This window comes from Hetaerina americana, unplaced genomic scaffold (genome assembly GCF_022747635.1).
Source record: "Hetaerina americana unplaced genomic scaffold, ioHetAmer1.1.p SCAF_1, whole genome shotgun sequence".
Taxonomy (NCBI): Eukaryota; Metazoa; Arthropoda; class Insecta; order Odonata; family Calopterygidae; genus Hetaerina; species Hetaerina americana.
The window spans coordinates 40,271,629-40,283,670 of record NW_027286069.1 but is presented as its reverse complement, the minus strand read 5'-3'; the positions used below and the strand labels follow the sequence as shown (position 1 = coordinate 40,283,670).

Sequence of the window (12,042 nt, the reverse complement as noted above, 5' to 3'; positions counted from 1 at the left end):
AGAAGAATCGGCGGTATGGCACCACCATTCTCATTTCCTCAAGTGTCATTTTCTTGAATTGTAGCACTTCAAAAGGCATTTACACAATCAATGCGAAGAAGTTGTCCAAGCGGCATCATTCTGAAGTCATTTGCTCGACTCAGCTCATTTGCAGCAATGCTTCTCATCTGCCCACCATGTGCGTGACTCGTAGTTTAAAGATGAGTGGTAGAGCGTCTTCTTATTAGGAATTGATTACTCTTGTAATCCAATCGACGGTGTGGGCGACGCGGTGATAGATCCCCGGTTGTCCCCTCTGTGCGCAGGAATAGCCCGCTGACACTATACCGATGAGATACCATCTTCCTGTGCGCTCCATCATCAGTGGTCCACCAGAGTCACCCTGAGGGAATTTAACGAATGTAGTTAGGTTTTCTCCTTTTATAGCATGCGTATACGTTTCTAAACCCTTGTGTCATACAGAAACATGATAAATTCTTAGTGTATCATTCGGTTTCCCAGGAGCCACAAAATCAGGAAAATCAAAGTTTGGAATATTGAAAATCAGAAAACTATAGCAGTTTGATTCATGACTTCGATTTGCCAGAATAAAGCAAAAATAGTTCCTGTAACTAAGGTAACACTTAAAAGCGTTAATGGTACAGGCTTTTTCATTGGACAATAACGTTTGTATTCCCCAGAGGATGGTAATGATCAATTTTACTTAATAGTATTACTGAACAATTCAAGTTTGCAAAATGTTCAGTAAAATTATTCTAAAATCGAGGGTAATCGATCTAAATACCTATGCTAAATAAAATCTGTGGATTACTTTCTACTGTCCCCGATCAGATATCGGTGTGATGCAAAGAATAGGGGTTAAAAATAATAATAAACAATGTATGGTGATGAAGTTTTGGAATAATTGAGGAGAGGATCTCGACGTAAGGTATACAGGGAGAAATAGAGTAAAATGGAGTTGATCTAATTTAGCAACACAGAATGGGTCAAATACTTATGTGTTATATTTACATTAACGTTTTTTGGGGCACACATCTCGTATGCGGGCTACCCTTAGAGAAACTAGATTTCATTAGAAGGGTTATCGGAAATTGTAATTAAAAGGTGAAAGAGGCAGCTGCTACTTCGCTTTAATCAAGCCAGATGTGGTATAATGACTAGTATTTGGATCCGCGGGAGAAAAGGTTAATTAAGGAATTGGAAAAAGTCCAGAGCGAATCCGCTAGATCTGTTAAAATGTGCCACGAAAGCGTGACGGATTTGCTGCAGGAATTAGATAGGGAGGCCCTAGAGTCACGTAGAGAGCAATTGAGACTAAGACTTGTAAATATACAGAACACCTGAGTTTACTAGGGAGGAAAATCTAATGGACTGACATTAAATTGGCAGATTAAACCACCGAGATAAATAAGAGAGATAGATACCATCGCTGATGGCTTCAAGTACTCTTTCATGACACGAAAACGAAACAATATCGAACGTAATTCCTCCTACATTCTTAATTCAATAAGAAAAGTGTTAAACTTCACTCGAGTTCATCCGTTATCGCAGTATGTTATCACCCCAACAAATCGGCTTACATATGTGAGTAAGTGTAGTAAGTATGCTCATGTATATGTGCAAGTATATTTTTATGTACTAAAGGGCACATTTATGCTCAAAAGGCTAGTACTCAAACCCCCCCATGAAATTTGCTTTCAGGAGGTTGCGGGGTATTTTTCAGATATACTCGTAGAGTAAAGTGGAGGCGGCAGCTGCTACTCAATTTCGTGTCACATGTCCTCTTCTTCGGGGGCGTGTCAACCTTGCGGTTGGACTGGATGACCGGTATATCTTTCAAGGTGGCTTTTGGTACCCATAGCGTCATTCAAGGAGCGTTATTTTTTGGATAACTTAGAAACTACGTGTGACAAAGAAAAAGAAACTGGTCCCCTTTCCCCGATGTGCTAATTTCACTCGCCTAAGAGTTTAAATATTTGTTTTAAATATTTAAATGTGAGGTTAGAGTTCAAAATGTCTCTACCTTCACCTAGTCAACTAACCTTCGGGTTGATTTATATGATTATTCTCTTCCGTATAAAAAGGTTTTCGGAAGGGAACGATTACATTAGTACTACATCTGTCCACGGTGAATGGTATAGGAATCCTTATCGGGGTTATTAATTCAGGGATTGGCGGCTGATATTAACATAAATGCTGGGGGAATACATTTTTAATATTGCCATAGACATGTTCTATGCATCGGTTTATTCAGCTCTCTTAGTTTATTCGAATAAACCCTTATCAAATTAGATATTTTAGAAGGAATGTTAAAAAATAGATTAGAGGTCACAGCAATAGGCTTCATCATTCATTTCTTCTTCTCTTACATGAATAGGTGAAGGACAATCGGGTTGATCTGTTCTCTCGCAAATATAAGTGAGTCGCACCAGTACAATATCAGTACTTCATCACAGGAATTGACAATTACATTTTATTGTTTTCATGCATATCTAATGCCACGGTACATTTATTCCTTCATTTGGCGATAATGACAGTCCCGTAATAAACAGCGTCTAAAAATATTAAACCGGCTCCGCGGCTCATTTACAGAATGTCGCCAAATTTATGGGAAGGCGTGAGGGTAGAAAATCTCGAAAATTACGGCCACATAAATTATGGGGGACTATTAAAAAGGACGCCAAATGTCGATTACTAACGGCAGTAATGTAGGATGATGATATCAGTGGGCGGGCGATTCCTTACCTGGCAAGAATCCCTTCCTCCGCCCCTATATCCCGCGCACATCATCTCCTCGTGAATGATAACGTTGATTCCATTGGACCGGTGCCATCTCTCACAAAGGCGGTTGTCTAGGACGGGGACATCCACCGCCTGCAGCGTCTTTGGCCTCAGACGCGATCCTGCGTGGAAGATTAGGTGAAGGTTAAAAGAGATGAGAACACTCGTTTGATAAAGTATTAAAAAAAATAAACTATTGCCTTTGGTCCGACTGATTTAATATGCGAGGGATATAGGTCAGTTTGTCGGAAATGTTTGTTCAGGATTTCAGTCATAATACATATATTGATATGCAATGCTCTGATATTTCTCAGCATTGTGAAGAAAATATCGGAATTATATTGTTTCCATTTATGTGTGTAGTAGCTTGAAAAAGATATCAGCACAAATGTTCTGGCTAATTACTTGCTAGCTTTATTTTTAGGTGTGTTTCCCACCTTTAGAACAAAATATACAATGGAACATTTTCTATTTCCGTACTATTTTGAATTCGTTGCATTGTTTCTCACTGATTCAAGTTTTTAAATGAGTGAATAAAACTGGCACAGATAATACTCAAATAGAGTGTTAAGGTTATTTCAAAATATCGCCCCTTCGTAGCGGAATAAGTTGAACGGTTTGCCCTTCCTGCTTTACGTAATTGATATGTGTGTGTATAAATGTGTAGCTCACCGGCCTGGAGAGCGCCCCACCCGGCGGCCCATCCGTGCTGCCCCAGGAAGTCCTCACCCCTGGCCGGCAAGCAGATTGGTGCTATGTGGGGCATATAGCGCACGGGTCTCTCCAGCTTCAGCACGGCCACGTCGAACCTGTCCGCCTGCGGCGTGAACTTGAAGCGTGGGTGCACGCGTATCTCACGCACGCCGAAAGTGTAGGCGGGCAGAGGTTCCACAGCTGAGTTGATCACGTAGTCTCCCAGGGTCACCTGCACCTGCCTCGGGGTGGCCCTGGGAATGCATGTTGCGAAAGTTAGCGTTTCATTTAGCTTAGCCCAGGCATAAGTACAGGCACATTTTTTTGGACGTTCCCTTAGATTGCTCCCTAAAGATGGATGACAGAATGAATTTACACGAATTATCCAAAAAGATTTTTTGCCAGGTAATTAGAAAAATGAAAACAATAAAAATAAACATAGGCATTTTCCAACTTAATGACTTGGAAATATAAATGGTTTCGCTGATGACTTTAGAGAATAGCATTGTCACGAAGCCCTTAGGCGGTTTAACTTGCATTCTATAAAGAAGGAATGCAATAAAATTAGGGCGTTAGTAATTTCTGGGATACTTGTAAACTTACAAAAACTGGAACGGTATTAGTTTGGGTTTCCGTCAGAAAATATGCTCGTTTCTCATTAGTAAAATGTAACGTGAAATCTCCAGGTTTTTATAAAAATAAAAGCAGGAAATATCAATGGCAGAATGATTTATATTACATTAAATCAATAGGTCAACGTCAGATATGTTAGGGTTCATATTGAGAGTCTTTTAATTTTGTTATTCTAGATAGTTTTGTTCAAAGATCTCTTGCATTTAGACTCTGGTAACCTTAGCTTGGTGGAATTCCATCTTATGTGTGGGAAGATATTACAACTTCGTATTATGTCATCGCCTTTATAAGATGTGAAATTTTCCGAAATTGAAATAACTTCCCACACCCATGATAATATGTATATAATTTTGCTGGAAGAGGATCGCATTATCGGCATCAGCGTAGGTATATTTTATGAATGCCATAAATTGTAGCAATTGCTAAGTTCTCGTTCTCTTGACATTCAGCTCACAGGCTGATTAGTCAGCTATTATTGCTCTCCTAGGTAATTTATGACGGAGAATATTGAAAGCAAGTTTGCATACCATGTGTCTTAATATTTACGTCAACAAGCAATGAAGTTGCATCCGGTTCAGGAATCAGAAATATATTGGATACACTTAACCATGAACTCCAAGACTAATTTTTCCTTGACCTCAAAATCTCTAATGCAGAAAAGTCAACATATTCCTGCACTTATAAAATTAATTGAGGTGAGTTTTAATCAGCAAATTTATAAATGGTGTTTATCTTTATATCAAATGAAAATATATTTATCTTACATATTTCATAAAATTGCGGAATATTCCACGAAGATTGTTCTTAACTTATTTATTCATCGTTTATTTTGTAAAAAATATAAAATTCGGTGTTACTGATTTATTAAAGCGTGACTTGGAGGAACCAATTCAACCATTTTCAGTTATGAACAGGAAATATTTTACCAATTCTAAGTTAAATGACATTCAAAAGATTCAGATTTTGATTTACAAAATGATAGTTTCACCCTCAGGTAAAACACAGCCTTATGAAGGCTGTGTTTTACCTGAGGATGAATTTATAAAGTTTAATCCCGAATTGTTAAAAAATTGCTGTATTATTTGGATCTCGAAATAATTAATTTGCCATCATAACACAATGAAAAAAATTATTTACAGAAAAAACTCCGAGATAATATTATCACTATCTATAATCTTTGTACGGCTTGTATCCACTATCTTTACGTTAAATATCTGTGATTTGATTTTTACACTAAAAAATAAATATTTATAAAATTATGGCTCCTGAAACCAGACGCCACGTAAAGCAGCTGAAAGAGTGTGTTGAAAGCAAATGGTGACGCCACGCCATAGTTATCGTACGGATCTCGCCAGGGGGTAACAAAGCATGCGTCACAGAACAGTAGCCGAATGCGTTTCTCTACTGCGAAGCCATTGGCATTTTCCGTGTTCCCCAAATCACGGCGACTGGATCATCGGAAGAGGGCCAAACGCTCGCGATGACGGTGTGACTTTCGGGTCCGTACTCACCTAGCAACGCAGTGGCCGGCGGTGACGACGTGATATCGGTTGACCAAGGACCCTCCGCAGCGGCTGGACCCAATGCGGATGTAGGCCTGTGGTCCAAGGAGAAAAGAGTATGCATGTCGAGAAGGAGTGGAAGGGGAAAGAGAGCATGATGGGGGGGTGGCGAATGAGTGAGAGATAAAGAGAGTAGGAAGCAAGAGTGGGGAAATGACGGGTTGCCGCGCACGAGGGAAGTCAGTTTTGGAGTGTTGATGAATGTGGATACGTCCATAGATATAAAGTCATGCACCGTTGGGTGTGGTGGTGCGTGGAGTTGACTGATTAATTAGACGAATGGTAATGGGTCTTGGGAGTGGTCTTAACGTAAGTGATCGGATGACAGTTGGCTAAATGTTGGCGTAGGCGGAGGGAAGACATTACAGATTTAATTGAGGATTATAATAGTGAGCATGCTTTAGAAAACGCAAATGCTTGTCGTTCCTAGTAATGCGCCTAAATCACGAAGCACTTGAGGAAGTGTCTGGTCCATTGAACTTTTTTGGCAAGACGTTCATATAACATATAAATGTGTTCTCCTATGCTTAATGGTTCAGCTCAGAGATTATTTAGAATGGTATTTTGCAACTAAAAGTCATGCAGCCAAAAGTAAGTAACTTAAAGTTTATGTAAACTTCAGTTATTTTACTTATGTACATTAAACTTGATCGAGTTAATCGTAATAAGTCCTTTTCATCGACAGTGGAATTGGAAATGGAACATGTTATTCGAGCATTTGATATCGCATCTTATCAATAGCCTTTATTTGATTCAAAACTGGAATTCCGCCAACAACAATTGTTTAATTTGGCTTTATATGGTGCTATAGAGTTGCCAACCGTATAAGATTAGTCATCCTATTTAAGACAATCACCAAGAAGGACCACACCCTCCAGGCTTACGAGCATGGTTATCAAATTTATAGGTATTTCTGTTTCGGAATACGAAAATATACTTTGAAAAATTTCAGATGAGATATGTTATGGCATTATTTGAGCAGATCTATATCTACCTAAGTATTGATTTAAAATGGAAATCATTTTAGCAATGCTCTGTCAAAGAATGGAATACTTGATAAATAAAGGACATTCATTTCAATTGTAAGATTGGGAATTTTTCTTCTGTCAGCGTGGATATTTCTTCACCTCAGTTGGCTGTTACATGTAGTTACAGAGACATAAATATACTCATACCTGCCATGGGAAGCTACCAAATCCAGCTTCATCACCCCCTACTATCCGCCTTTGGGCACCAATCTTCCCCACCGATATCCCGCATCCTGTAAACAGAGATATTTTTGTCAGTACGGCCTTTTCGAGAGTAAGTAAAGGATCAAATAAGTACCAAGGGATTTAAAGGTTTCAAGTGGAAAAGCTTTTGAGTAAAGTACCTACTCACCCTCAGCACGGAGTTGATGTAATAAGGCAGAGAAAATTGTGTTAGAAAAAAGCACCGCGTGAAATATATTTTAGGAAGTTCTCTACTCAACTACAACTTTTTGTTTATTTTATCCAGTTTGGATTTTTATGGTAATTTTGATATTTTATTATTGCCCACATCCATGCTATTTATATTTAAATGCATTTTTATAGTCCTCAACGTAGGGTTTCCTGTGATATGATTACACTAAAACTCCTTGTCACACAATAAAAATTCAGGGGAATATTTATTGAGGCTTATATCAAAGCAAAATGTTCTACATCTTAAGAGTGCATTACTACCAAATGATGTAATTCAAGATAATTATGCGAGAAATAGAAAGGTTTTAGTTTAAGTAAATTCTTTTCGCAAACTTGATATGAAAATATTATTTGATTTTTGCATGATATAGGTATGAACAGAGGTCTTACCATCTCACTTCAGTCATTAGAGTATGAGCACATGCTTAGCTTTTCTATTGAAAATATGATCTTAAACCTATACTCTAGATGGAATCTAGATAATAAATTAGAGTTTATTATTAGGGTTGATAGTCCTGCATACCGGTGATATTATTACGTAATTTTAAGTACGAGGGTCATCCTTTTTCGAAGAATTCTTTCGGTCATGACCCAAGTTTGAGATCGCGGATGCAGCAGGCGCACGTCCATCCTTCCGCACAGATCAACGCTCTCACGCGCCAACCTAGTCCCAATCCCGTACATCATTCTCACCTCCCGCATACACGCACCAGGTTCCCCCCTTCCTCCCTCTCTCAAACTCTTCGGCACCTGCCTACGGGCATCAAGGCCCTATCTCAAATTGAGTTGCAACGAGTAGGATGCGTGGTGCGGTGTTAATACGATGTCTAGCAACACAGTAGCGATGTGAAGCAGCAGATTATAAAGAGGAGGTGACTCGCGAAGGAGTCTACGGGGGAAAATTTTATCGTGCATCATACCGAATTCTAAATACGATATTAACTTGATTTAATTCTTACCCTTCTATTTTTATCATTCCACATCCAAATGAAATAGATAGCATTTAAAAAAAAATGTCATCAAACATCATTAAATACCCTAATAATACCAAACAACAGGATCGTAGTTGTTAGACCACAAGTGAATTATCCACCATTTGAAAAAGTAAATTATTCCAAGGGCTTATCACAGGTTAAACAACGCCTGACGCATATTATATAGGGTCCACTCTAAAAGTAACATGTATTCTCCGGGCAAAATAGATGTATTGATCATACTAGCACAACTGCTTCAAATTGTTTAAAATACTCTGCTCCTGCGTCAATACACTTGCGGAGACGTGTCTGCCACACCTGGAAGGCACCCTGAAACTCCTCGACGGGAATGTCTCTCAGGAACGTTGCAAAATGCTTTTGGGTATTTTCCACGGTCTCCCAATGCTTTCCTTTCAGCTCTTTCTTCAGTCAGGGAAACAAAAAAAAGTTCTACGGAGCCAAGTCGGGACTGTTAGGGGGCTGAGGGACCACCGGTAGTGCTCCGGGCCAGGACGTTGATAACGATGAAGGACGTGTTGGTGGGGGCATTGTCATCGTGAAGCTTGACCGTGTCTTGGATTCCAGCCCTCACGCGCGCGACCCGGCGTTTCAATCTCCTAAGCACCTCCAGGTTAAAGACTGGGTTGTTGCTGAGTAGACAATTCCTCCCAGCGCTATAAATTCAAAATGGACGATTCTTCTGACGTCAAAGAAGACAATGAGCATCATTTTGATGTGAGACTTGCTCATTCGCGCTTTCTTGGGGTGGGGGGATGATTTTGCGTGCCACTTGCTGCTCTGCCTTTTCGATTCAAGTTCGTACTCGAGCATCCAAGATTCGTCTCCGACAGAGTTAAGAAAGTCCGGCTCATTTTGAATGAAATCCAATAATTGTTGACGGCGCGAAACTCGGAGTTCTTTTTGGTCTTCCGTCAACACTTTCGGCACAAACTTCGCACAGACATAGCACATTTCCATGTCCTCGGTCACTATCCCAGATACCTCAAGTGTGAACATGTGAAGGGTGTCAGCGATTTGCTGGATGCTCAATCGTCGGTCGGAACGCAAAACTTTGCGCACGCGATTCACGTTTTCCTAGGTTCTGACCGTTGTTAGGCGACCAGAATGGGGTGTGCCGGCGACCTCCTCCCTGCCCTTCTTGAACGCCTTGTGCCACCTCACGGACAGTAACCTTGAAATGCAGTCGTCCTTCAAGGCCTTTTGAAGCATCTGGAATGTTTTGGTTGCTTTCTTTCCTAGCTGAACGCAAAACTTGCTGCCGTATCGCTGTTCAAGCGAACGCTCCATCAAGAAGTATTACAAAGTCGAAAAATACACTTCACGCGGAGGCACGTACTTTCGCTCAGACTGCTCAGATCAAAATTACGACCGACTGCTTTGAAAGGGCAGATCGCTGATCATATTTTCCAACCGGTTTTACTGCGTTACCATGGGTAGTTGCGTCACAATAAAATAATGCGCATTTCTTTCATAATAGACCATGTATAAATGCCGATGTGAATCCAAATTATTAAGTAGAAAATTCTACTAGTAGTGAGCATTTTGTCATACTGATTGTAAGGTGAACAAAAATGGGGTAAATTCTAACTGAAGTGACATGAGTTTGCTGGTAGCACGCAGGTCGTAAGTAAATCAATTTCTCTTTTTTAATTCATCCTGGATTCAATTCCTAAGAAAAAGAATGTTATAAGTTTTAGCGACCAGTAAATTTGGGACAAGACATTTCTCATCCTCTAGCAAAGCCTGAAAATTCCACATTTTGACCGTAATTTTTTTCGAACCATGGATAATGAACGTTAAGGAAATGTAGAGGTTGCGTATTGGACGTTCAAAGAAAGTTCTTGTGAAATTAAGGTCTTTAGATATCGGAATTAGTACTTCGTTTTGTCGGAAAATGCACTAATTTCTTTATAGTAACTAGCAATCTAGAGTTGCGAGAATTAGGCTATGGCTATTGCGTAAAGGGCAAAGGGCTTTGTATGATCTGTAACATTTAAATGAAATTTAATAATTCAGTGGATGACTCGTATCTATGGACTAGAAGCAAGACGTTTAAACTGATGAATTAAACATTTTTAAACACACATTTGTTTTAATTGATCGTTAACCAAATTCAATCATACTTAGAGTTCAGTGAATAATTTTCAAGGTACTTAAATATTGGTAAAAAGTTTCGTCAACCGGGCTAGATGTATAGTGAAGTTCTGTAAGCGATATATTTTGGATTTCAAAGACTAAGATTGTTGAAACTTTGATTATTTCAAACATAATGCGAGCACAATTTGAGGTTTCATAGTTTCCGTACATGTTTCTACGGTGAGTACCTGTGTCGTAAATAATTCTTAGAAATAATTATGACTGTTTCTTTCTTCTTACCGTTTTATGCTGAAGTGCTCTCTTGCGTAAAATCTTGTAGATCTATACAGATTTATATATGTAACATTTACTTTGCTTTCATATTGAAAGTTACCTTTTAAATGTCTTGAATCACTCTGATTTTTGTGTGATGAACACTATTTGGTGGAAATTACGGAGGCATGATTTTACTTTTTTGAAAGATTAAATTAAGCTAGGACAGTTAACTTATCTAAGGCATTCAGATTTGGTGATCATTTATAATGAATTCACATGTTTTGAATATTTTCTCAGAGAGTTACTGTACGTAGGCGTTTCATTTTCAGTTCCTCAGAAATAACTACATCGAGAATGTTTATGTAGAGATATAATTCTTATTAGGAATATTTACACATTATTGTAATTATCTTGTGTAGTGAAAATAATTTCGGTCCTTCAGCTTGTAATAGTTTTCCAGGAATAGCTCTGTGCTCTATTCAACTAACCGTAATTCCTTAATTGCTATTAATTGTCCCTTCAATGCAACAATTTCAGAGTGTAAAAATCATTCGCCTTGACTGGGATTCGAACCCAGATCCCTCAATATCCGGTCGAGTGCTTTAGCCACTTAAGCTACCGAGACGTCCTATTAAACTCTGAAATTTTGGGGCTTTTAAAGGAACAAGATGTTGTGACGAAATACCGTACATACAATGTCACAGGCATTCGTAGTCGTGCGCGAGGCGCCACAGTCCACGAGGTTAAAGCCAACTTTAAACACTTTAAACACTTACACGAATCCTTCCAATCACTTTTAAAACACTTCAAATCCCAGTCAAGGCGAATGATTTTTACACTCTGAAATTGTTGCATTGAAATGCACATTAGCGGATGACTCCGTTAAAGTTACTGTTGCGGCATCTCCCGCAGTTTCTTTGGAATTTATTAATTGTCCCCTTTTTTATTCTCTTGCGCTTATTCTCTTATAATTTTAAGACAGAAAGAAATGGAACTGATTAATAGTTTACCTTTATTAGCACCATTGTTCTAAAAATAGTTTCTCATCGTTTCCTTGCATGCACTATAAATTAAAGATAGTTTTATTTCTCATTCATGGAAATATTTAGTAGTGATATTATATTTTTTGTTCCGACCGCTGAGAGCTTTTGATATCACCAGAAGCATTAAAATCAGTACCGATATAGTATAAATACGAGTGACTACGATCTGTGTTGCCTACCTTCATTGTAATCGTCACCGATGGAACTAGGAAGTGGAAACTTGGGTTGCTGTTGGGCTTATCTCATTGAGTAATGTTTTTTCATAGTATATTTTTCACAATTACCAGTCCTTTTTATTTAAAGAAACCAGGTAGTTGATGTGAACCAGTGAAGCGAAAGTTCAAAATTTATTGGTGGCCTTCATTAAAATATGAAATTTTTAATTAAAGGCCGGCCATAGATTTTGAACTTTCTGTTAAAATATTAATCATCATACGAAGGATAAATCTAACTTATACATAGGATGGTACTAGAAAACGATGTGTGTTAAACATCGTTCTTACAATTTTTGCAAAAATTACTTCGTCCTCACAGGGGTCCT

The 12,042-nt window shown here is 38.7% G+C and overlaps 1 protein-coding gene across 1 annotated transcript in view; it reads right to left on the bottom strand.

The window, feature by feature from the left end:
* Nucleotides 1-223: 223 nt before the first annotated feature.
* Nucleotides 224-12,042, bottom strand: part of LOC139697449 (uncharacterized) — a 28,231-nt gene continuing 16,412 nt past the window's right edge. The window contains exons 4-8 of the mRNA XM_071596175.1: nt 6,845-6,930; nt 5,619-5,704; nt 3,454-3,728; nt 2,746-2,903; nt 224-382 (exon numbers count right to left, since the gene is read on the bottom strand). Of these exons, the coding sequence (XP_071452276.1) occupies nt 224-382; nt 2,746-2,903; nt 3,454-3,728; nt 5,619-5,704; nt 6,845-6,930 (764 nt within the window). The remainder of the gene's footprint in view (nt 383-2,745; nt 2,904-3,453; nt 3,729-5,618; nt 5,705-6,844; nt 6,931-12,042) is intronic.